Source organism: Aedes aegypti, chromosome 2, assembly GCF_002204515.2.
Source record: "Aedes aegypti strain LVP_AGWG chromosome 2, AaegL5.0 Primary Assembly, whole genome shotgun sequence".
In the NCBI taxonomy this organism is placed as follows: Eukaryota; Metazoa; Arthropoda; class Insecta; order Diptera; family Culicidae; genus Aedes; species Aedes aegypti.
Genome location: NC_035108.1, coordinates 464,801,988 through 464,828,667, shown reverse-complemented (window position 1 = coordinate 464,828,667; position 26,680 = coordinate 464,801,988). Strand labels below are relative to the sequence as shown.

Sequence of the window (26,680 nt, the reverse complement as noted above, 5' to 3'; positions counted from 1 at the left end):
AATTATAAGTGTTTTCTTTCGTGGAGTATCATGAGCGTAGCGCCGACCCTTAGCCTTGGAGACGGAGGTTTCATCTAGGATGGGAGTAACACGGCCCGCAAGTTACAGGATTCCAACGCTGATACCAGTAATTTTCATTTTGGTATTGATGCAAAAATTCTCTAAGGGATTCTCTTACGATTTCGTCTAAAAATTCCTCCACACATTATTCTTTTGCTTTCTCCATTTCTCCCAATGCTTCCTACAATAATTCTACCAAATAATCTTACAAATATTTAGGAGATCTCTTGCCCATTTTTTGAGTAACTCGTAAAGCTATTACTTGGAACTGCAGATATAGCTTGGTAGTAATAAATATTCTAGTTTAGTGGAATACCTATTAGAGTGGTTCAAAAAATCGTTTTTGCTCCACACCGCTCATTCGATTTTAGATCAAATTCTGAGTGCCCCCCCCCCCCCAAATTTGAGCTCATTTGGATGAAAACTGAGACTGCACAAGCCCTATATTACCCTGTATTACCTATACATACAGTTGTGTTCAGAATAATTGTAGTGAAAGCCGATTTTCATACAAAATGCTCATCTTTGGCATGCTGTAACTTTGTTTCCATACGAGAAATCGGTATGAAATTTTGGCAGTGAACTACAAATATACTCAATTTCATTATCAAAAGATTTGAAAATTTTCACACTACCAACTAAAAAGTTAAGCACCAGGTGAAATCGCTCAAAATAAGCTATAGATGTGTGAACAAGCCAATTTTTTTATAAAATGGTTGCTGAACAAAAATTTACAAAAGAAAAACTACTATTATTTTGAGCGATTTCACCTGGTGCTTAACATTTTAGCCGATAGTGTGGAAATTTTCAAATCTTTCGATAATGAAATTGTGTATATTTGTAGTTCGCTGCCAAAATTTCATTCCGATTGCTCAAATGGAAACTAAGTTACAGCATGCCAAATTTGAGCATTTTGTATGAAAATCCGCTTTCACTACTATTATTCTGAACACAACTGTAAATGAAACCCGAATTCAGTACTACAGTCAACTTATTCGATATTTCGTATCTCGATATCGAGTTATAGAACCATAGTGGTGTTGTGAAAAACTCAAATTCTCAGAACTCACGATTGGAATTTTTCATGCTTGAGTTGTCAATCACGCAACTCAGCAGTCAAAAAATCATGAATGAGCTGGCTCACCTTTTTGACCCATTGTCTCATATTTCCACAGTTTACTTACACAAAGCAATGATTTCTTGTTAGTCTGGTAGAATTATAGTAATCCTTCCTAACATAAACAACAACATTCAACATTTTATGACTTTTTGACGGGCTTTAAAACTGAATCATTTTTGTAGGCTTGAGAGTGATTGAGTGATTTTGCTCGAGAAACTCAAGCATGAGATTTTTGAAGCAGATCTCTAATGAGTTTACTCTCGCGGGAGAGCTCATTGATTGAGATTTGAGTTTGAATCTATCAACACTAGTGGGTATAGTACTAAATTCGGTTTTCATTTGTTTATTATCGACACGAATGTCACATTAATGGTAAAGTGTCGCAAATAAATAATATTATTTTTTTATCGTTTAGCAGTTTTCCAATGATTGTTTCAACAATTTATTCTTCATGGCTTTCTAAAAAGGATCCGAGGTTCCATCAGAGATACTCGTACGAGTTCTCTTCTGCAGGAGTTGATCAGAAATTTTTTAAGGACCTTCATTAAAGATTACTGTAGGATTTTTTCTATGAGTACCTTTTGGATTCTGATTTTTTTTACATTTAAACTTGGAAGGAAAGTTTTGAAAAAAGGCCAGGCAGTACCCTTGATGAATTTCCTGGTTGAAATCTTCGAAAAAATCTGAACAACAAAAATCCATGGAATGTACTGAATGAATTTATAGAGATATTCCCAATATAAAACATTTTAAAAATCACAATGCACTTTTTGTAAGAATTTTCAGGTAATTTATCGAAGAATTGAAGGAGTAATTTCTGGTAATATCGTAGGAGAAATTTACTTACTTACTTTTGCTGGCTCTACGTTCTTCAAGACATGACCTGCGCCACAATGTTACGCCAACTAACTCGGTCCATGGCTGCTAACCTCCAATTCCTCGATCGCCCCACACTTCCAAGATCCTGCTCCACTTGGTCAAACCACCTAGCTCGTTGCGCTCCCCTTCGTCTTGTACCGGCCGGATTTGAGTTGAACACCATTTTTGCGGGATTGTTGTCCGGCATTCTCACAACGTGTCCCGCCCATCGTACCCTTCCAGCTTTGGCGACTTTCGTGATACTGGGTTCACCGTAGAGTTGCGCAAGCTCGTGGTTCATTCTTCTCCTCCATACGCCGTTCTCACATACTCCGCCGAAGATCGTCCTAAGCACACGTTGTTCAAAAACTCCTAGCGCTTGCAGGTCCTCTTCGAGCATTGTACACGTCTCATGTGGTAGAGGACTACCGGTCTTATTAGCGTCTTGTACATGGTACACTTAGTACGGAAGTGAAGTTTACCAGACCGTAAGGTCTTGTGGAGTCCATAGTAAGCACCACTTCCGGCGATGATACGTCTTCGAATTTCTCTGCTGCAGTTGTTATCCGACGTTATCAATGATCCGAGGTAGACGAATTCGTCCACCACCTCGAACTCATCCCCGTCGATCGTCACGCGTCTGCCAATGCGAGCTCTATCGCGTTCGGTTCCTCCAGCCAGCAGATATTTCGTCTTCGACGTATTTACCTTCAATCCAACCCGATCTGCTTCACGTTTCAGCCTGGTATACTGTTCAGATACCACCTGGAACGTTCTTCCGACAATGTCCACGTCGTCAGCGAAACAAATGAACTGGCTGGATTTATTGAAGATCGTGCCCCGCATGTTGAAGCCCGCCCGTTTCATAACACCTTCTAGCGCAATATTGAACAGGAGGCAGGAAAGACCATCGCCTTGTCGAAATCCTTTGCGTGTTTCAAACGGGTCCGATAAAGCACCCGATATCTTCTCACAGCACTGTACACTATCCATCGTTGTTTTGATCAGTCTAGTCAGTTTCCCGGGAAAACCGTTCTCGTCCATAATCTTCCATAGCTCTTCGCGGTCGATGGTATCATAGGCCGCTTTGAAATCGATGAATAGGTGGTGCGTAGGGACTTGATATTCGCGACACTTTTGGAGGATCTGCCGCAACATAAAGATTTGGTCTGTCGTCGATCGCCCGTCCACAAATCCTGCATTAAGAATGGTGATCGCTCGATAGTTCTCACATTCTAACTTGTCACCCTTTTTGTATATTGGGTATATTATTCCCTCCGGTAGCTGTTCTGTATCCCAGATCCTGGCTATCAATCGGTGCAGACAAGTGGCCAACCTGTCCGGGCCCATTTTAATAAGTTCCGCTCCAATACCATCCTTTCCAGCTGCTTTGTTGTTCTTGAGCTGTTTGATAGCATCCTTAACTTCACCTATTGTGGGAGTTGGCACGTCTCCCTCATCCGCCGTACTGATGAAGCCATTCCTCCTGCTGTCTTGATCTTCCTCCTCTGCGCCGTTTAGGTGTTCATCGTAGTGCTGCTTCCACCTTTCAATCACCTCACGTTCGTCCGTCAAGATACCTCCATCCTTATCCCGGCACATTTCGGCTCGCGGCACAAAGCCTTTGCGGGATGCATTTAGTTTCTTGTAGAACTTACGTGTTTCTTGAGAACGATACAGCTGCTCCATCTCTTCGCACTCCAACTCTTCCAGGCGGCGCTTTTTATCCCGGAATAGATGGGTTTGCTGTCTTCGCTTCTGTTTGTATCGTTCCACGTTTTGACGGGTGCCTTGCTGCAGCATCATCGCCCGCGCTGCATTCTTCTCGTCCAAAACCGTCTGACACTCCTCGTCGAACCAACCGTTCCGTCGATTTGCTTCCACGAACCCAATGGCACCTTCCGCTGCGTTGTTTATGGCTACTTTGAGACTACTCCAGCAGTCCTCAAGAGGGGCTTCGGTGAGCTCTACCTCTTCCGGCAACGCTGCCTCAAGGCTTTGCGCGTATTCGGTTGCGACTTCGGGTTGCTTGAGTCGCTCCAGATTGTACCGGGGCGGGCGTCGGTACCGAATGTTGTTCACAACGGAGAGTCGTTGGCGCACTTTAACCGTCACAAGGTAGTGGTCCGAATCGATGTTTGCGCCGCGATAGGTTTTGACGTCGATAATGTCCGAGAAGTGCCTTCCATCAATCAAAACGTGGTCGATTTGTGATTCAGTCTGTTGGGGTGATCTCCAGGTGTACCGATACGGGAGGCTGTGCTGGAAGTAGGTACTACGTATGGCCATGTTTTTGGAGGCGGCGAAATCAATCAGTCTAAGGCCGTTTTCGTTCGTAAGCTGGTGAGCGCTGAACTTCCCTATAATCGGTCTAAATTCCTCCTCCTGGCCAACCTGAGCGTTGAGATCTCCGATAACGATTTTGACATCATGGCTTGGGCAGCCGTCGTATTCACGTTCCAGCTGCGCGTAGAAAGCGTCCTTATCGTCATCGTCACTTGCTAGGTGAGGGCTGTGCACGTTGATTATGCTGATATTGAAGAAACGGCCTTTGATCCTCAACTTGCACATTCTGTTGTCGATTGGCCACCACCCAATCACGCGCCTCTGCATTTCGCCCATCACGATAAAAGCTGTGCCCAGCTCATGTCTATTGCCGCAGCTCTGGTAGCTCTGGTATAAACATCCCTATACGTATGTACCGTCGACCCTTTCCAGCAAACCTCCTGCAGCGCTACGATGTCGAACTTGCGGACCCTCAATAATTCGGAAAGAATGCGGGTACTTTCCAAGAAATTGAGAGACTTACAGTTCCATGATCCGAGTTTCCAATCGTTAGTCCGTTTTCGATGCCTGGGTCTATGCTGATTGTTCCGGTCCGAATTTACATTGTATGCTTCCTGTGCTGATGATTTTTACGGCTGGCTTGTAAGGCCTGCACCAACCCCCTGTCTCGCCGGAGGATCATCGTGCACAGCACTGTTTAGAGTCCCACGCTGGCACTAGGACGATGATCAGCCGCTCCTAACATGGAGAACAGACGCTGTTTTGAGCCGCCCCTAACATGGAGAACAGACGCTCTGATAAGCTACACCCTCAGAAGAGAGGAGCCCCCCTTCCCTGTCAGCATACGACCAAGGTTCCACCAGGGTTGGTTACCCGATCTTCCCTACGGTTACTCGTATCCCAGGCGGCACCACGGGGAGGTAGGGATAGGAGTTACTGGACAAGAGGCTGAGGACCACAAATGGGGTCTATTTTATACCTGCAGGTACGCGAAGTACCAATGGTACGCATTGTCCAGTCATTTACCACCCAGGAGAAATTTAATTCTGTTTGAATTCTTGAAGAACTTTTGAATGATAATTGTGGTACTTCTTGACTAGACAGCTTGATTAAAATGAACTCTTTTAAAAGCACGGCCTGCTCAGTGTAATGCTTAACTACCACCAGTGTTGTGAAAAACTCAATTTCTCATAACTCACGCTTGAGATTTTTCATGCGTGAGTTATCAATCACGCAACTCAGCAGTCAAAAAATTATGGATGGTTGGTTGGTTTGACTTTATTAACGAGATTTTTAGCCCTGGGCTAGTTCATCTCGGGACCACTTCCCTTCCGAAGGAAGTCGTCACTATAACTTTTTACGTCATAAGTGACTATGTCGGGGATGGGATTCGATCCCAGGTCCTCGGCGTGAGAGGCGAGTGTTCTAACCACTACACCAGGTCTGTCCCAAATTATGGATGAGTTGGCTCACCTTTTTGACTCGCTGTCTCATATTTCCACAGTTTATTCACACACGGCAATAATTTCTTGTTAGTCTGGTAAAATTATAGTAATCCTTTCTATCGTAAACAACAACATTCAGGTTTCACGAGTTTTTGACGGATTTTGCGACTGAATCATTTTTTACAGTTTGAGTTGATTGAGTGATTTTTACATCAAAATCTCAAGCGTGAGATTTGCAAAGCAGATCTCTAATGAGTTTGCTCTCACGGGAGAGCGTATTGATTGAGATTTGAGTACGAGTCTATCAACACTGACTACCACAATAATATTGAAGGAACTAGTAGAACCGTAACGCGGGTAGATCACCTTTACGAGGTGCGTTACGGGGTAAGATCTACCATATTGTACTCTTGTTGTATCTGTTCTTGTGAATACTTATAAGATACGGTCGGAAGAGTATAAGAGAGTAACAAGCCACTAAGACCCACCTATTTGTCCTAGATGATGAGGAGGTCGAAGTGGAAAAATGGCTCAATCAGCAACTGAGGTTGGTTTCAACTCATGAGACAATTTCTTTCCGAGTTCAAGAGTTTATCATTCGATATCTAGGAGGGAAACGATTCCGAATCGGTGGAGTAGCGAACTCTTAAATTCTAAAATAAGCTTTCTGTTTCAAGGAATCTAAATGTCTCATGCGATGAAACCTGTTCACAGTTTCAAAAAACGACTTTGAATCTTATAAGTGGATTCAATAATTTGATACGCTAGAGTACCGATGCATGGTCAAAATCAGTATCATTCAACCAGCTTAGTGGCCGAATCTGATTAAGGGGCGCGCTTTTGAGAGTTTAATGGTGACAAACTGTTTTCTCCAAAAGGTATAAATAGCGGTATCTTTTTCTAAAGAGGCTCTATGCAAAATGGTAAAGAATGATATTTGTATAAAAAAACGACTACTTCATTATTTCTCAATAGTAATGGAGTAGAACGACATGCACTAAACAAAGGACACGGGTATACCACAAAAGATCAAAGAAAACTGGTCGCAGTGGTTCATCCCGAACAGAAACAAAAAAAAAAAAACTAGTAGAAAATCGACTACAGATTCCCTAAATGAGATTCATCGAAAATTGCAATGAAGAGCAGCTCTTCAATATTAATCATGATTTTTAATTTTTAGTATCGTTTCATGAATCGATATGGAGTAATGGAACATCAACTCATGGTGGTTTGACTGTAGTTTCTAGAGGCATCCTTGAAATAAAAAATCATAATTGAATAGCACTTCCAAACGAAAATTTCAGAGGAATTTATAAGAAAATCCGTGAAATGGCAAATGCCCCAATATAGTATTAAAATCATGACAAAATTCCTAAAGTAATACCTGGCTTTATGTTACGAAGCCTCAAAGTAAATCTGAAAAGTGTCTGGTTGGATTCTTGAGGAATCCTTAAAAAAAAACCCTATAAATTTATTCCCTGATTCTTGATTGGTCCAGTTTTTTTTTTTTTTTTTGGTTCGAGAGTTATATCGTTTTGGTCTCGTTTTTTGTTCCTTCTTGGTCTCTTTTTTCAAGCATGTGCATACTCGGGAGCTACCAACCCTGCACTCACTCGTTACCAGCCCTGCATTCAAGTAAGCCATGCTTTCTCACCATTTCTGTCAGTGAAAATCAATAAACAACCTGACCGATCACAATCTCTATAAAAATGGCTTCCGTTGCTTCCCTGAATCCCATTTCGGCTACCGGAAGGCAAACGCCTGCACGGAAAATTTCGTCTCCCTATCGACCGACTCCCATCAAGAGTCGATACACCAAATCGCCAAACAAAGTGTCCCGCAACAATACTTTCATCGCGACGAGCCGTAGAATGGTGGAGAACGGAGGGGATGGTCTTTGCTTGTCGATCGATGATGATCACTTCCAAGGGAAGATTAAATGTTCCAGCGCAGGTGCCGTTGAGGGCTTAAAACAGGATCACGTCCAAGAAGGTTCCAACATTGTGGAGATTTTCAAAGGGGATACGATCAAGTTCTCAGGTATGTGATGGAATTTAAAATTATGGACATTCAATGAAACGGTCGGTATTTGTATGCTAGGATCAGAAGAAGATCGTCAACTCCCCGCCAAAGAAATCGATTCGTCAACCGCTGTTGAGCAGCCTGCTATTGTTGAAGACAGTCCCAAAAAACCTAGCGCGATCCCCGTGAAAACCGAAGCATTTATAGGTCGTCCAATTCGTTCCCAGCGTAGCATTATCAGTGGAAGTGACTCAAAAACGATCAAGTTCCTGCTGAAATTGACGACCAAGAGCTACTTCGAGACGCTCAAGTACGAAATCGATCGCATCAAGGAAAACGATCGAAAGATTCAGGATCAAGCCAGTTCAAATGCACAATCAATCATGGCATTGATCAGCAAAGGCGTTGACTTCGATCGCAAGATGGAGGATCTGCGCGCGCAAAACGTGAAATTGTTGTTAGAAACCAGGGAAAAGGATCGGGTTCAGCTGGATACAGTCAACGCGATCACGAGCGAGTTAAACGAGCTTAAGTAAGAATAGTTTTCAGTCGATCGACTTCCGTGACAAAATTACGTTTTTCCGTTACAGATCAGTTTGTAATCTACTTTTGAAGAACATCGAAAAGGATCGTGAGTTAGATCTTCTAGCCAGAAAGCTTCACAAATCCAAACGGTTCGATTCAAACACGTACAAAATGCTCAGATCCCAGCTGAGAAAACCTTTGGAACGAAACGTATCAAAAAGAACGCTTCCCAAGTTAGTATCGAAGCAATCAATAACTTCCTTGCCGTCGCGATCACGTAGCGAAATGGCCATAAAGAGGCAGAAATCAAAGGCATCCCGATGGTCGTCGGTGAAACAGAAGAGCGACTGGTCATCGGTGTCGAGTATGTCCTCGGTGGAAACTGGTTCCGATATGCTGACAGACATTGAAATAGCTTCGGACCCGAAAACTCGCAGTTCCAGAACTTCGCAAAAAAAATTGAACTCTCCAGCGCGGGAAGTGATATCTGATTCTGGTAAGTACTTTATTTGACATTGAATGCATTGTATTGACAAATTATTTGACGGTCAGTTCAAGATTCATCCGCCAAGCGACAAGCAAGAACAAAGAAGCGAAAAGGGTTTTTGAAGATCTTTTGTTGTGGAAGCGGGTCAAGAGTTTCGAAGCATGTTGCTGATTTGAAGGATTCCTGAAACCTAAAATCTGTATTTAAAACTGTATTTTTCCAAAATATACAATTATAATCTCATTAAACTATGTGTCCCAACAAGTAATGGTCATTGCAATATCAGGGCATGACATTCCATGGTGTAAACGAGCCCGGTGTTGATTCAACGAACTAGAAAATACGAAAAGTTTCATTAAATTTTGTTTATACGTGATAGATTTTATCTTACCTTCTGTGTAAATTTATCCTGACAAGCCATTCGAATCCTGGACGAGGTTGCGGGTGAAACCAAGTTGAAGTCATCGTTCAAGCTTTCCTCCGCCCGGGCAGCACTGATCGCGTTCCGAATGGCAAAGAACGTTGAAGAGGCCAAGAATAGTGGAGGTTCACCGACAGCCTTCGATGAGTATACGGCCCTTGGGTTCGGGGCTCCCGTTAGAAGGGAAACGTTGAACTCCCCAGGAATGTCGGCGAAACCGGGAATTTTGTATACTCCCGGACCTCGAGAATAAGTCGTTCCGGTTGGCGAGTACACCATCTCTTCCAACGTGAACAGTCCGTATCCTTGCATGAAACCTCCCTCGATTTGTCCAATGTCAATTGCCGGGTTGATGCTGGATCCAAGGTCCATCACAATATCCGTTCGGATAACTTGGTGATCACCGGTAAGACAGTCGATTTCCACTTCCGAACATGCGGCACCAAACGTGAAATAGTTGAAAGGGTTACCAGAGTTGGTAGCAAAGTCGTAGCCAATATTCGGTGTAGCGTAGAAACCGGTAGCTGAGAGCGATACTCGATCAAAATAAGCCTTGTTAACCCAGAATTTCCAGTCTTTGTCGGGATATTGCTTCTTATAGGGCTCCAGACGCTCGTTGATGATTTTACAGGCGTTCATAACTGCCATTCCATTCAGATCAGAACCAGCACTGGCGGCTGTCGCTGGAGTATTGGGAACCTTGTCCGTAGATGTTTCCGAAATATGAATAGTCTCGAAGGGTACTTTCAGAGTGGTGGCTGCAACTTGAATCATCTTGGTGTGTAAGCCTTGACCCATCTCGGTTCCACCGTGGGACAACAGAATTGCACCATCTTGATAGACGTGGATAAGAGCACCAGATTGATTCAAATGTACAGCCGTAAAAGCAATTCCAAACATCGTAGGGACTACGCTGATGCCGCGCTTACGCCAACGATGTTCCGTGTTGAACCTTTCAATCATCACACGTCGGTCCTTGAAATCCGATGACACGATCATCTCCTGCCAACATCTGAAATTAAGAAAGTGTTCATGCTTGAATCGATAACAAATTTCTTAGAAACTCACCTTCGAACATTGCAGTTCTCAATCAATTCATTGTAGTGTGTCTTGTCGCCTTCCTGGTACATGTTCAGCTCGGCTAGCTCAACATAATCTCGATTGAGCACTCGTGCCACATGCCTCATCATAGTCTCTCCAGCCAACATACCCTGAGGACCTCCAAAACCTCGAAATGCCGTATTCGACGGAAGATTAGTCTTGCAAACCCAACCCTGAACTCGCAAGTTTGGAATTTTATACGCATTCTGTATGTGGAACATGGACCTCTCGAGAATCTAGAACGAGAAAGATCAACGGTCAACAACATATTATTCAGATAAATACTGAGAGCTGTAACCTTACCGAGAATGACAAATCCATAGAATAGCCAGCGTTATTGTACGCCTTGAAGTCAGCTGCCAAAACCTTGCCATGTTCATCGACGCCCACCTTGTAAGTAAAGTAGAAAGGATGACGAGTGCCGGTAATCTGCATGTCTTCATCGCGATCCAACATACAACGCACCGGACGTCGTAGTCTGTAAGCTGCCAGTGCCACCGGAATAGCGACCAAAGCTGCGCGCGATTCCTTGCCACCAAACCCACCACCCAGTCGCTTGACACGAGAGACCACCTTGCAAGAAGGAATTCCCAACGCATGCGCTACATGCTGCTGAATCTCACTCGGATGCTGTGAAGAGGTGAACACCTCTATCTCATCTGAATCCTTAGGTACAGCAACGCAAGCCTGTGTCTCCAAGTAGAAATGCTCCTGTCCGCCCATTCGGCAGTCCCCTTCGACGATATGCTTTGCTTGTTGAAATCCCTTCTCTATATCTCCTTGAATAATGCTCTTCGGATATCCCGGGTAGAATGACTCCTTCTTGATAGCATCCTCGAGCGTAACAATGATCGGAGTCAGATCCTCATATGTCACCTTAACCTTCCGAGCTGCTTTCTGAGAAATCGCCTGACTATCTGCCACAATAGCTCCGATGATCTGACCTTGACTGGTAACCAGATCTTTCCAGAACACGAACTCGTCATGGAATACAGGTCCGCAAGCATTTTGGTCTTCGGTGAGGTCTGCTGCAGTGAAGAATTGATGAACACCTTCCATTGCCAAGGCCTCCGAAGAGTCGATCGAGATGATTTTCGCGTGTGCCTTAGTGCTTGTTACCAAGGTGAGGTAAAGCTCATTACTGTATTTTGGTATGTCGTCGCAGTAAATAGCTTCACCGGTAACTTGCTTAAATGCGGATGCGTGAACCTTTGGTCTACGGATTGGATCATGGTTCGGCTGATCACTGGATACCTTTTCGAAAAGTTGGGCACTTTTAGGAATCAAAGTATGGAATGTTTCAGCTCCACTTCGTTCGCGATCTTCTACGGGTTCGTGGTTGGGAACCGTACGCGAGAGTACGTCGCTAATGGACAAATAGGCCTTGAAGAACAAACTTAGTGTTAGCGATCTACGGTAGAGGATCATTCCTCCTGGAGCACTGGGGCTGAGAGGAAGTTCTTCAACCATCATATCATTGGCTAGTTCGACCAGTGTGCTGTCCCACTTCTTACCAACCAGGGCTTCCCCAGTTCTTTTGGCAAGTACAGTTGTTGGAGCCATACCGCCAAAGGATAGATGAGCCTGTGCTACGATGTCAGTCCCTGGTTTGAAGGTTATATTAAACGCACCGTTTACAATAGCGATATCATCATCGCGTCTTTTGGCTTGTTTGTAGGCAATAAAGTGTTGATCCGAGTTCGTTTTCGGAATAAAAAGCGAAACGAGTATTTCTTCAGGACGAATAATATTTCTTCGATAGCCAGTAAAGAATCCATCACCCATGTGTACCTTCCGAACTCCGCCATCGAGGCTGGCTACTTCCAATCTGTAAAGATTAAACAAACAGTTTAATAACTCATCTAATCTTCATATTTCTCGAGATCTTACTCAATACCAGCGGCTGTGAAAATCGGATTCAAATCGGAGATAGGGCTACCAGTCATGATGTTTCCACCCACCGAAGCCATGTTTCGGATTTGTTTCCCGGCGAACCAATGCAGCATATCCACGATTGCTTTATACAATCTTGATTCACATTCAGGAAGCGCACTAATTTCTTCCCGCAACACCCGTTCCATCTCCACCAAAGTAACAGAAGAGCCGACCTTTAATCCTCGTTCAAGCTTTTCAACTCCAGTAAGCTCTTTGATCTGTGTTGGATATACCAGTACCGGATATTCCATGTTCTTGAACTTCACCTCAACACCCACTTCTGTATTTCCGACGATAAGTTTCGCATCGGGATACCGCTTCTTGATGAGCAGCAAATGGTCTAGCTTAGTGGGGCGATACCAACGGGTGGTGCCGGATTGGAAAACTAGTGAATCTGCATCCAACGAGTCGGACAGTTTCAGCTCTGGAGGGAAAATCGGTTCTTGCGATGGATCGAAAGGCGCAAATTCGCTGGCATCGAACAGCTTATCATCGACTTCTACACCGCAACCGTTGGAACTATTCTTACAACATTTGTCACCCATTGCGCAAACCCCATTTTGAGCATTTCCGAATTCTTGCGTAAAAGTCTTGTAGCCTTCAATGATTGGCCTGTATCCGGTGCATCGACATAGGTTTCCCTGGAAGGCCACTTCCATTTCCTTCATCGACGGCACGGGCGAACTTCTCAGCAAAGCATACATGGACATTACTATTCCCGGGGTACAGAAACCACACTGTGATCCGTGAGCTTTCGCTAGACGTTCCTGTACCGGGTGGAGACGAGTACGAGTGCTTCCGATTCCTTCTACCGTAGTAACGGCCATTCCATGGACAGCGCATACCGGCGTAAGGCACGCGTTGGCAGCAAGGTTATGAATCCGGTTGGTGGAGCGATCGATTCTTGACACCATTACCGTACAAGCACCGCATCCTCCTTCGGCACAGCCCAGCTTGGTTCCGCAGAGACGGAGTTTGTCCCGAAGGTAGACTAGCAGAGTGCATACTGGATCCGGATTGGGCTCGACGACCTGTAAGATATAATTGGTCATTTATTACGAATTAAAGATGGGTTCACTTTAACTCATCAAGAATTATAGCATCTTTGAATGCATTAACCTTTTCTATCCCACAGCTGTTAAAATGGTTTTTCTATAAAAAAAATGCTTTAACAAAAGTTGTTGCAAATGAGTTTCATTATTCAAAATCACTATACAAATTTTTGATTGTTTTTCAATAGTTAGTTTATTGTTTTTCAATAGTTTGACCCTTAGGTCACTTATTTCGATATTCGATGAGACAAATGAATATTTCGATATTCGATGAGACAAATGAATAAATATTCCATAATATATAAAATTTTTCCAATCATTATTGAGTTACTCGTACCAATTCGGTTTAGCTAGCGTTCGTCGAAAATCGGTGGTTCACCTTTGCTATCATGAGAAAGAGAGGATTAACCCTCTAATACCCAACCCCGCCTTTAGACGGGGTACACTTTGGAATTTGTGTATTTTTTCGTAGCTCGGAAATCACGCATATAAGAAAAGTTTTTTATGACTTTTGAAACTTTTTTGTATTTTTGAAAATTGTTTGAAAATCGTATTCTTATATAACCTACAAATGCGTGTATCAACATAATTTGAAACCTGTTTTTCCGTTAATTACACGGAAAATAAACATATTTCCAGAAAAATATCAAAAATTCAATGTTTTTAAAAGTACCGTAAAAACTTGAATTTTTATTATTGCCAAAAATCAGTAACTAGAAGAGGTTTCAAAATTTATAAATATCAAAAACCAAAATTCATAGATTTGCGAATAAAAATAAATCATTGCCCAAAACGTGTTCAGAACGATTTTAGATTACCAAAAATGATATTTAGATCGAAAATAAAATGTGGGTATTAGAGGGTTAATCCAGAGCTTTACTTTGGAACTCCCAGTATGTTGCCAAATGGCGGTGTTACATTTTTTTTCTATCTTTATTAACCTTCCAGTCATCGTGCGGTCAGAACAACTATGCTGCTGTTGTGAGCGAAAAGTCCCGGGGATGGGATTCGATCCCATGTCCTCGGCATGAGAGGCGTGTGCCCATCTCCTATTACATGCTAGTTTAGTTATCAACTAAGAGCTTACATTGTCAATTGATCATTTTTGCATGTGTATATCGTGTGTCAAGCACTCAGATACTCATATGCCCTTGGAATTCAAGAGAAGATCCTCGCCCGGTGATTGTCTTGCTGAATTGCTGCGCGTTTACCACTATGGCTATCTGGGCCCCATAATTGCATCTAGATTGAATTGATTTGAAAGATTGCTACTCTCTAAGAATTCCAATAATGACACCTCTTGATATTCTTCTACATACTTATTATTCAACAATTTTTCAGTCATATTTTTCTCAACTCATTTAGTAATCAATGGTTAATCTGAGAGTCTGCCTCTCTTTTCTTGAAATCTAAAGATAGTTTCCTTTGAGAACTTCTTCAAGAATTTCTCTAGAATTTTTTCTAATTTTGTCAACTCTTCAAATGCTTTCAAAAACTACACTAACTTGAATTATTTCCTGAGTGTGCTGAGTAAGTCCGCCAAAAATGTTTACAAGAATGATATAAATTATGCAAAGAGTTTTAAGTGAACTACTCGCTTAGGGCAAAAATATTCAGATAAACATTAAATACAGTCAACTCTCTGTTACTCGATATTTAGTATCTCGAACCACAGTTGATTTTCATGGATAACTGAATGATCCCTTGGATCGGATTTGTACTGGTTTTGTGTTCTATAACTCTATATCTCGGTTGGTAAATGGCTGGGCATGGCGTACCATTGGTACCTCGCGTACCACAAGGAATAAATAGACCCCTCTGCGCGGTTCTTAGCCTCCTGCCCAGCAGCTCCTATTCCTACCTCCTCGCGGTACTGGCCGGGGTACGAGTAATCTTAGGGAAGACCGAGTAATCAACCCCGGTGGGAACTCTGGTCAGATGCTGACAGGGAAGGGGGGGTTTGCTTTTGGTTCTGCAAACCTGAAGCGTCTGTATGTTAGGAGCGGCTCACAACAGCGTCTGTTCTTCATGTCAGGGGCGGCTGATCATCGTCCGAGTGCCAGAGAAGGACTCTAAGCTAAACTGTGCACTATGGCTCTCCTAACATTTAGGGGGAATGGTCCTCCGGAAATCTAGGGGGTTGGTGTCAGGCCCTGCAAGCCAGCCGTAAAAAAAATCAAACAACGAATAATCAACGAGAGAATACGGACCAGAACAATCGGCAAAGATCACAGCGATGAAAATGGACTAGCGATTGGAAACTCGGTACGTGGAACTGCAAATCTCTCAACTTCATCGGAAGCACACGCATACTCTCCGATGTACTGAAGATCCCGGGTTTCGACATCGTAGCGCTGCAGGGGGTGTGCTGGACAGGTTCGATGGTACGAACGTTTAGAGGTAATCATTCCATCTACCAGAGCTGCGGCAACACACACGAGCTGTGAACAGCTTTTATAGTGATGGGTGATATGCAAAGGCGCGTGATCGGGTGGTGGCCGATCAATGAAAGAATGTGCAAGTTGAGGCTCAAAGGCCGGTTCTTCAACTTCAGCATGATAAACGTGCATAGCCCTCACTCCGGAAGCACTGATGATGACAAGGACGCATTTTTCGCGCAGCTCGAACGCGAATACGACCGCTGCCCAAGCCACGACGTCAAGTTCATCATAGGAGATTTGAACGCTCAGGTTGGCCAGGAGGAGGAGTTCAGACCGACGATTGGAAAGTTCAGCGCCTACCGGCTGACGAACGAGAACGGCCTACGACTGATAGATTTTGCCGCCTCCAAGAACATGGCCATCGCAGCACCTATTTCCAGCAAAGCCTCCCGTATCGATACTCCTGGAGATCACCACAGCAGACGGAATCAAAAATCGACCATGTTTTGATCGATGGATGGTACTTCTCCGGTATAAACGACGTCAGAACCTATCGTGGCGCTAACATTGACTCTGATCACTATCTAGTGATGGTAAAACTGCGCCCATAACATCATCAACAATGCACGGTATCGATGCCCGCCCCGGTATAACCTAGCGCGACTGGCCCAACCGAACGTCGCCGCCACATACGCGCAGCATCACGAGGTAGCGTTGCCGGAAGAGGGCAAGTTTGACAAAGGTGATTGAAAGGTGGAAGCAGCACTACGATGAACACCTGAATGACGCGGAGAACACAGGCCCAGCTTAAGAATAACAAGGCCGCTGGTAAGGATGGCATTGGAGCTGAACTGATCAAAATGGGCCCGGAGAGGTTGGCCGCCTGTCTTTACCGGCTGACTGTCACAATCTGGGAAATGGAAAAGCTGCCGGAGGAGTGGAAGCAAGGGGTCATATTAAAATTGGATGAAAAATAACAAAGTTATGTTTACTTCACATAAGGTCATTTTTTATAACCTTAAAATTCACCTTCAAGACGCTTGCGCCACCTCTAAATGTTAATATTTTAGGCTCAGATTTTGAGGTTTCTTTTTTAATGTGATTTGAATTCAGTAGAGCACACGAATTTTTGGTATTGAGAACTTTTGAACAATAAGCCGCACCCTAGAGATTAGAGATTACCTCTGCATCTCCATGGTTGTGTTTTGTTAGTGGGGAGGGATCATAGCTGTATGATCAGGATTCACCTTGGTTAATGATGCGATTCATGCAACCTCAGTTCAAAAAATCGCCTATCCTTACTTTAAAGACAACGTGAACATACGGCAAGTCGACACTTTTAGCGTCGAACCATTCAAAGGTTGCATAATGATAAAAATAAGGTAAAAGGAAAGGTATGGGGTTTTTACTGTTATGTAAAACATGTACAAGAGTTTATGTCGAAACTCACAATGACGAACCATTCATATTTTGTTAAATCAACTCTTATAAGCAACATTCCTACCGTTGCCAAGCCAAAAATACGTTTCGAAATATATTATACATTCAAAATGAAAGCATGAAACGAGCTCACCAAATGTATCATCCATCCCTGACTGATAAGCCGTAATCCAATTGAATCGGCATGCTCATTGCACACAAAAAATCACTCCGGCTATGCGAAAACCCGAACTCAATTGCCGGGGTCATCAAGAAGCATTGAAACCGAAAAAAAACGAACTTTCTGCCTGGGCTTCACAGCAGCACTCTTTTCCAAGCACCCCGTCTATTAAACAACTACCGAAAAACTAAACATAACATATACTTTGCAATTGGATTAAATGGACAAAGTGATGTGAAGTGTGCGAAAAAGTTACACATCTTCTCAATGAGAATCGAAATCACGACTCCATGTTCATGAACAATCTATAGATTGTTTGTTGCTCAAACTTCCACTAAGCTGGTAAGCCGTAAACAACAAATTATAATTAAAAAGTACCCCTTCTATTATTCTTCTGGAAAGTACTCCAGACATTCTTTCCTAAAATTCCTACAACGATTTCTGCAGAAATTTTCAACGATTCCACCAGACGTTTTTCTATGAATTCTTCTTCTTGTTTCTTGCATCCTTAGTGAGGGATTCCACGGAGGCATGCAAGTCGATTCTGATCGACCATTTCAAAAATATCTGAAACTTTGCACAGTTTTTCAGTTCCATCTAAATCGTCATTTTCCGATATCAAATCTTCAAGTTGAGTCACGACTAACTTTTCAAAAGGGTGTATGTGAAAATGGTTCAAAAATATTCAAAAAGCTGCACAGCCAAAACGGTTCGTTCGATTGTTAGACAACTAAAGAAACAAAGTTATGACATTTCAAATATTTCATAAATTTGACACTTAATGAAATTTTTTTTTTTCATTGTTATTTTTTTTAGGACCGCAGTTTGTTGCTGAATTTTTTGTTAAGGGTACCACATGAGGTTAACAAGTTGTTTTCATGATATTTTATTTAATTATTCATAACTATTATAGCATCTATTAGAAAGTTAGACGCGATCCAGTGTTGTGATCTGAAGTCTTGATAGTGTCATATTTTTTATTGTACGTAACTGAAGAAAAATTCTCTCAATAGTGTTGAAACCTTTTGATAAAAGAAATTTATAAGAAATCTAATATTGAAGACAAAAGCTACAAAAAAAGTTTTCTATACAGGTATACGACTAGTTTACCTGCAAAAAGTTTAATCCTGCAAAGCAAATCAATCAGAAGATGAGTGCATCCAGAAGGTCAACATCGAACGCTTCAACGAAGGGATAGCTGGAATAAAAGTGACTCCGATTAAATGGACGAAGATGGGTTACGTCAATTATCCCGAGAAAAAATACCGTGAAATCAACGAAGCTGTACGAAGAAACCTCTTCAAATTAGAACCTGAGGATGTGGAAAATACAGACTACGATGAGGTAATTATGAATATGAAGGAAAGGTTCTCGAATCTAGCCACGACAAGGAAAGAAAAATTATTGATTTTGTCGATGCTGCCAAGCTCGTGGTCTATTCAAGACGCCATTGATGAGTTCAAAACCAATAGAAATACAGCAAAAGAGGCAAAACAATTCAAAAATAACTGTCTTGCAACCAAAAATGCTAGGTCGAGTACTTCATTAACAGATGAGACAAAAGAAAAAATAATTCAATATTTTGAAGACGATGAAGTAAGTAGAGCTATGCCTGGCCAAAAAGATTATGTATCTGTAAAAAAAGATGGAAAGCGTCAAGCAATCCAAAAACGATTAATGATGACTACTTTGAAAGAAGCGTATACACGCTTCAAGGAAATTAACGAAAATATTAAGGTAGGTTTTTCCTCATTTGCAAGCCTTCGTCCAAGGCAATGCAAGCTTCTATCCAATTCAGGAACACATAATGTTTGTGTGTGCACAACACACGAAAATATTAACCTAATCTTACATAGTTTGAAAAGAATCAATTTATCAAAGGATATTAAAATGTTAACTGGTAGTCTTTTGTGTGAAAATACAACATCAAATTGCTATCTACGATCTTGTTCGGATTGTCCAGATTCTTCATCATTGGAAAATACTTTATTCGCTGAGTTTGAAGAAAATTATATTGATCAGTTATCATTTGAGCAATGGGTGACCACGGATAGGTGTGACCTAGAAACTATTGTAAAACCTGTAGATGAGTTTGTGTCATTTTTTTGCTTGAAATTAGGCTGATACAAATATTAATTTTCTTTTATGTCACCCCCCCCTTCAAAAATCCGAAAATTTTGAAGGGGAGAAAAAAAAGAGATACATCATTTTTTTGACATCAGTTGGTTTTTTTTTTAAATTTTTATAGAAAGCAACAGGTAAAATAATGATCCAGATAACGATTGAAAAAAGTTTAACAAGTATCGTTATAAATAAAAATTCGAAAAAAAACTTTTTTTTCCTTCTTATTTTTTTGTTCCTTATTTATTTTTATCCCCCATCTCGTACCATCCAAGTGGTCTCGGACATAAAAGAAAATTAATATTTGTATCAGCCTTAGAAAGTTTAATTCCTCACGACTTTATTAAAACAGAGCAATCCCGCTTTTTAAAAAATACGAAAAATACATTACAAGATGGTGAATTTTTAGTCATTTGTGATTTTTCTGAAAACTATAGCTTTGTATTGCAAGATGAAGTGCAGTCCCATCACTGGAACGTACAACAAGCTACAATTCATCCATTCGTTATTTATTTCAATGGAAGTACGCAAATTGAACATTTTAGTTTTATTGTAATTTCCGAAGATTTTAGACACGACTCAGTATCTGTAAATTTGTTCATTGCCAAAATGATTAACTTTTTACGCGTTGATAAGGATAAAGAAATCAGAAAGATATATTTCATGTCTGATGGAGCAGCATCGCAGTACAAAAACCGTAAGAATTTTTCGAGCCTATGTCAATTTAAATCAAAGAACGGAATTGATGAAGAATGGCATTTCTTTGCTACGTCACATGGCAAAGGTCCTTGTGATGCTATTGGAGGAACCATAAAGCGCATGGCCACAAGAGCAAGTTCAGCCAAAGAACGTGAGCTTCCAATTAAAACTGCAAAAGAACTATTTGATTGGGCGAATCACAGAAAAGAAGAAGATTTAACAAAATTATCATTTTGTTTTACTACTACTGAAGAGTACGAATTAACGGCATCAGAGCTCAGCGAGCAATATAATAACGCGAAAACGATCCAAGGAACCCAAAAATTTCACTGTTTCATTCCATTGTCAGAAAATAAAATTAAAGCAAAACTATACTCGAGCTGTACTGATAATGATGCAAAAGTGTTCGATATTGTAAAAAAATTGAATAACAATAAATAAATAAATAAGTATTAATAAAATGTTTTCATGATCTCATAACGCATACCCAAATCCAAAACTTTTAAAGTTTATATATAATATTTAGAAACTCATCGATCATACTCTAAAAAAATATCCTGGTAAAAAAAAATTATTTTCGTGTAATCTGTTAATTCATTTTAATTTATACATATATACATATACATATAATATTTATACATATACATAATATTTATACATATAATATACATAATACTAATGAATACATGAAAACGACTTGTTTAATTCACGCAAGGCCCTTAACAATAAAATCAGCAACAAACTGCGGTTCCCGTAATAATTTACACCGAAAAAAATTTTTTTTTTTTCTACTAAATGTGAAAATTGTGACATGTTTGGAATGTCATAACTTTTTTGTTTATTGGTTTACCATCATGGTATGTATCACCATCATTTTTATGGTAGATAGCTAATATAATGGACCGTTTTCCCTCAAAAAATAACGTTGGTATTCCGATAGGGTTTTGAGATATTTGAGTTTTTGTGTCAAAAATTATGTATTTTAATGCAAAAACAAAATTTTTTTTTACTGTGTGTATTTTTTTGGAATCTTTATTTAGTTGTCTAACTTTGTTTCTTTAGTTGTCTAACAATCGAACGAACCGTTTTTGCTGTGCAGCTTTTTGAATATTTTTGAACCATTTTCACATACACCCTTTTGAAAAGTTAGTCGTGACTCAACTTGAAGATTTGATATCGGAAAATGACGATTTAGATGGAACTGGAAAACTGTGCAAAGTTTCAGCTCAATAGAAAAAAATGAATTAAAAAATTTACCAAATTTTGGTGCTGTTGCTTGGAATCACTCTAGTGGAAAAGAGCCCTGGGAAGTGGAGACATCCGTTGGGTATAGCATAGAATTTAGTATTAGGAACAAAGTGTACACTTTGAATTAGTTTCAAACTAAATCAAGCTAAATGCTGCTAAAATCTCAAATTCACCAAAACCGTACAGGAGCATCTCATGCTCTAAAACTATGAGGACAAAATAAAATCATATATAGGTATGCAAGTGAATTACAATCGTTGTTTGAGTATATGGGATGGCTGTGAATCACAAAATTGCATCGTAATTCCTTTCCGCCAAAATGAGATCATTGTCCTCTCCCTATATGTAGATATGTAGGAATACATGAACAAGGTCACACAGATCATTTAAATTTTAGGTACCATTCGTATCATGAACTCGATTGACCAATGCTTCAAAAACCAATTAAGGGCTATTTCAATACAATCCACATTTTTCATTGACCAAGTACTAATAATACTTTCATTTTCAGAGGACTATCTCCATGACTGAGACTACTTTTTCAATTTGTAGAATCGGTTCACAGACAAACAAGCGACCTCTCGTCTTCCTATCAGCGCGATCGTCCGTTAATGACTGACAATAAACATGTGGATGTGTTTACATGCGAACTGTTTTTCTCGCATAGTGATAAGGTTTTCAAGTACCGTTCCGCAATGCAAAGCAGCAAAAAGACAAACCCGTGACGACAGGTCCGAAGAAGTGCTGAAATCCTCATGTCATAATAAGAGAATGATAATCACGCGAGAGCAGCTCTATCTATCACCGCCTCCAGTCAAGCAGCAAAACAAGTGAGTCTCCCTACGAACCAATCAACAGCACATGTAAGCCAGTCGCTAAAGCCTTCTACAACATTCTACGGTTTTCGTCTTAAGTCATGGATGTTTGCAAATTGATGTAGTCAGCATAAGGAGAAATTATGGGTATGTACCTATTTGATTACTCTGTATTGACCTCTTTTGCATTTTCCGCGAAATTACCTTCTTTCCATTAACGAAAAAGACCAACGGTTGCTTATCGTTGAACAGTCCCAACCAATCGCTACTGGTAGCCGTTGGGGCCATCTTTCCTCAATGTGCACTAAAGTTCAATAGGAGCGAGATATTCACGACCTGTTCACTACGATCATCCAAACACCGGTCAAAATACGTGCTCACAAATGAGTGTCTTTTCCCGTCCTTGTTCTTCCTGCCTTGCCCTGATGTCTTCGGACTCCGCAGATATCTACATCCACTCTGCCTTGTTCTTCTTGTTATCTGTTGCCAAGAGATTCAACTTCGTAGTTATTCCTCACGAGGGGGCGCTGTGCACAGTTCGGAACTTGATCCACCGCGGTCGAGAGCTGCCGAGAGACTGGTTTCCCACGTTTGGAGTGTCCTCTCCTTATTCTGCTCCGTATCATTCGTTGGCGGTTTTCGCTCGTCGCACGGCGAGCCTCCACGCGAGGAAGCTGATTATCAGCTAATTGAAGAGCGCTCGCGAAAAAAATAAGCATAATTTTACTAGCACGTTGTTCGAATTCCTAAGTTACAGATTCGATGTAATTTTCAAACTTAGAATGTTACGTTACTCGCTTTTGGTCGTTTTGAATGACATTTAATACACTTATCAATATAAGCTCATTATTTGGTGTTATCTGTAGTACTGGACCGTAAATTCTCACGTGTTATATTTTTTTCAGACACCTCTCTACGCTTAACACAATCGCGCACAGTTTGGCAGTATTGCGCGCAAGACATGATTGAATAACTATTTTATTTATTAGTGTCGTCTTTGGCTTAACGAAAATGAGCGTTGCGTAGTCGCGCTATCTTAGTTTTAGTGGAGCGAATTTGCTCACGCTCTCACTAAATAGGGATTGAATCCGGGCAGGTTTTGGACCCAGTAGCGCCCACGAAACGCGTTTATGCCGGGCTTAAAGTTTACCCGGCATCTAGGATGCTGCTTTGTTCGTAGTGTTTGAATTCAAATGCGCGACCTGATAGGGTCAATTTGCCAATCATTTAAACATGTTAGGGCGAGCATACCGATAGTGGAGCAACTAAGGAAAACAGCCATAATATGCCGATAAAGTCATAAAATATGTAATTATGTAATTCATAAAATATTAAATAAAGTCGATGAATTAGAAATTTAAGTGTTCAAAAATGAAGATCAATTTAAAATTTGCAAATACCTTCAGTCGTTATGCCGTTTTCCATTGTGCAATATTCAATTTTTATTGCGTACTTCAAGATGCGGAGAATTAGAATTGTTGTAGTGTGACCACCAAGTTTCTATTCGGAATACCAGTTTCCTTACACAGTTATCAATTTTTACAGATTCTTCATGGTATACATTGTTTTAAAACAGTCAACTCTCCATAACTTATAATATTGAAGGTACCATTGAGTTAAGGAGGTATCGAGTTATCGAGCATAAAACTAGAACAAATGCGATGCAAGGGACCATGAAAATCAAGTTTCATCATGGTTCTCTAACTCGATATCGAGATACCTAATATCTATTAAGGGAAAGTTGACTGTATTTTGAACTTTGAAGTTTTTTCAGTATATTCTTTGAACAGAGAAATTGTATCTGACTTCTTTTTGAGATCTGAGAGACGTGGTTTGATCAATCCAATGCTGAGATCAGTGAAAATGGAAGCAGTATAGTTACTTACTTTACTTTTGCTGGCGCTACGTCCTTCAAAACATGACCTGCGCCACAATGTTACGCCAACTAACTCGGTCCATGGCTGCTAACCTCCAATTCCTCGATCGCCCCACACTTCCAAGATCCTGCTCCACTTGGTCAAACCACCTAGCTCGTTGCGCTCCCCTTCGTCTTGTACCGGCCGGATTTGAGTTGAACACCATTTTTGCGGGATTGTTGTCCGGCATTCTCACAACGTGTCCCGCCCATCGTACCCTTCCAGCTTTGGCGACTTTCGTGATACTGGGTTCACCGTAGAGTTGCGCAAGCTCGTGGTTCATTCTTCTCCTCCATACGCCGTTCTCACATACTCCGCCGAAGATCGTCCTAAGCACACGTTGTTCAAAAACTCCTAGCGCTTGCAGGTCCTCTTCGAGCATTGTACACGTCTCATGTGGTAGAGGACTACCGGTCTTATTAGCGTCTTGTACATGGTACACTTAGTACGGAAGTGAAGTTTACCAGACCGTAAGGTCTTGTGGAGTCCATAGTAAGCACCACTTCCGGCGATGATACGTCTTCGAATTTCTCTGCTGCAGTTGTTATCCGACGTTATCAATGATCCGAGGTAGACGAATTCGTCCACCACCTCGAACTCATCCCCGTCGATCGTCACGCGTCTGCCTATGCGAGCTCTATCGCGCTCGGTTCCTCCAGCCAGCAGATATTTCGTCTTCGACGTATTTACCTTCAATCCAACCCGATCTGCTTCACGTTTCAGCCTGGTATACTGTTCAGCAACCACCTGGAACGTTCTTCCGACAATGTCCATGTCGTCAGCGAAACAAATGAACTGGCTGGATTTATTGAAGATCGTGCCCCGCATGTTGAAGCCCGCCCGTTTCATAACACCTTGTAGCGCAATACTGAACAGGAGGCAGGAAAGACCATCGCCTTGTCGAAGTCCTTTGCGTGTTTCAAACGGGTCCGATAAAGCACCCGATATCTTCACACAGCACTGTACACTATCCATCGTAGATTTGATCAGTCTAGTCAGTTTCCCGGGAAAACCGTTCTCGTCCATAATCTTCCATAGCTCTTCGCGGTCGATGGTATCATAGGCCGCTTCGAAATCGATGAATAGGTGGTGCGTAGGGACTTGATATTCGCGACACTTTTGGAGGATCTGCCGCAACATAAAGATTTGGTCTGTCGTCGATCGACCGTCCACAAATCCGGCTTGATAACTTTCAACAAATCTGCTTGCCAGTGGCGATAGACGGCGGAAGATGATCTGGGAAAGCACTTTATAGGCTGCATTAAGAATGGTGATCGCTCGATAGTTCTCACATTCTAACTTGTCACCCTTTTTGTATATTGGGTATATTATTCCCTCCTTCCACTCCTCCGGTAGCTGTTCTGTATCCCAGATCCTGGCTATCAATCGGTGCAGACAAGTGGCCAACCTGTCCGGGCCCATTTTAATAAGTTCCGCTCCAATACCATCCTTTCCAACTGCTTTGTTGTTCTTGAGCTGTTTGATAGCATCCTTAACTTCACCTATTGTGGGAGTTGGCACGTCTCCCTCATCCGCCGTACTGATGAAGCCATTCCTCCTGCTGTCTTGATCTTCCTCCTCTGCGCCGTTTAGGTGTTCATCGTAGTGCTGCTTCCACCTTTCAATCACCTCACGTTCGTCCGTCAAGATACCACCATCCTTATCCCGGCACATTTCGGCTCGCGGCACAAAGCCTTTGCGGGATGCATTTAGTTTCTTGTAGAACTTACGTGTTTCTTGAATACAACTGCTCCATCTCTTCGCACTCCAACTCTTCCAGGCGGCGCATTTTATCCCGGAATAGATGGGCTTGCTGTCTTCGCTTCTGTTTGTATCGTTCCACGTTTTGACTGGTGCCTTGCTGCAGCATCATCGCCCGCGCTGCATTCTTCTCGTCCAAAACCGACTGACACTCCCCGTCGAACCAACCGTTCCGTCGATTTGCTTCCACGAACCCAATGGCACCTTCCGCTGCGTTGTTTATGGCTGCTTTGAGACTACTCCAGCAGTCCTCAAGAGGGGCTTCGGTGAGCTCTCCCTCTTCCGGCAACGCTGCCTCAAGGCTTTGCGCGTATTCAGTTGCGACTTCGGGTTGCCTGAGTCGCTCCAGATTGTACCGGGGCGGGCGTCGGTACCGAATGTTGTTCACAACGGAGAGTCGTTGGCGCACTTTAACCGTCACAAGGTAGTGGTCCGAATCGATGTTTGCGCCGCGATAGGTTCTGACGTCGATAATGTCCGAGAAGTGCCTTCCATCAATCAAAACGTGGTCGATTTGTGATTCAGTCTGTTGCGGTGATCTCCAGGTGTACCGATACGGGAAGCTGTGCTGGAAGTAGGTACTACGTATGGCCATGTTTTTGGAGGCGGCGAAATCAATCAGTCTAAGGCCGTTTTCGTTCGTAAGCTGGTGAGCGCTGAACTTCCCTATAATCGGTCTAAATTCCTCCTCCTGGCCAACCTGAGCGTTGAGATCTCCGATAACAATTTTGACATCATGGCTTGGGCAGCCGTCGTATTCACGTTCCAGCTGCGCGTAGAAAGCGTCCTTATCGTCATCGTCACTTGCTAGGTGAGGGCTGTGCACG

At 42.0% G+C, this 26,680-nt stretch overlaps 2 protein-coding genes across 2 annotated transcripts; one reads left to right on the top strand and one right to left on the bottom strand.

Annotated features, from left to right (window-relative positions):
* The first annotated feature begins 7,293 nt into the window (after nt 1–7,293).
* LOC110677222 lies at nt 7,294–9,051 on the top strand. The gene is made up of 4 exons (XM_021848251.1): nt 7,294–7,809; nt 7,870–8,323; nt 8,382–8,812; nt 8,869–9,051. The coding sequence occupies exons 1-4, from the start codon at nt 7,479–7,481 to the stop codon at nt 8,988–8,990; spliced, it is 1,338 nt and encodes a 445-aa protein (XP_021703943.1). The 5' UTR covers nt 7,294–7,478; the 3' UTR covers nt 8,991–9,051.
* LOC5575671 (xanthine dehydrogenase) lies at nt 9,000–22,768 on the bottom strand. Its single transcript, XM_001662081.2, has 6 exons — nt 22,381–22,768; nt 12,216–13,291; nt 10,629–12,153; nt 10,293–10,561; nt 9,195–10,236; nt 9,000–9,136 (listed from the first exon to the last, which is right to left on the bottom strand). Exons 1-6 carry the CDS (start codon nt 22,462–22,464, stop codon nt 9,086–9,088), a joined length of 4,047 nt encoding a protein of 1,348 aa, XP_001662131.2. The 5' UTR covers nt 22,465–22,768; the 3' UTR covers nt 9,000–9,085.
* Nucleotides 22,769–26,680: the final 3,912 nt, after the last annotated feature.

Bases quoted from the DNA above. Each gene is read 5' to 3' on its own strand.
- LOC110677222 (XM_021848251.1), top strand. From the start codon at position 7,479: ATGGCTTCCGTTGCTTCCCTGAATCCCATTTCGGCTACCGGAAGGCAA. The intron at 7,810-7,869 runs GTATGTGATGGA...TTTGTATGCTAG, and splicing joins GGATACGATCAAGTTCTCAG to GATCAGAAGAAGATCGTCAA. The intron at 8,813-8,868 runs GTAAGTACTTTA...TTTGACGGTCAG, and splicing joins GGAAGTGATATCTGATTCTG to TTCAAGATTCATCCGCCAAG.
- LOC5575671 (XM_001662081.2), bottom strand. From the start codon at position 22,464: ATGGCCCCAACGGCTACCAGTAGCGATTGGTTGGGACTGTTCAACGAT. The intron at 13,292-22,380 runs GTAATTTCGCGG...TATATCTTACAG, and splicing joins TTTTCGTTAATGGAAAGAAG to GTCGTCGAGCCCAATCCGGA. The intron at 9,137-9,194 runs GTAAGATAAAAT...CGTATTTTCTAG, and splicing joins AGGATAAATTTACACAGAAG to TTCGTTGAATCAACACCGGG.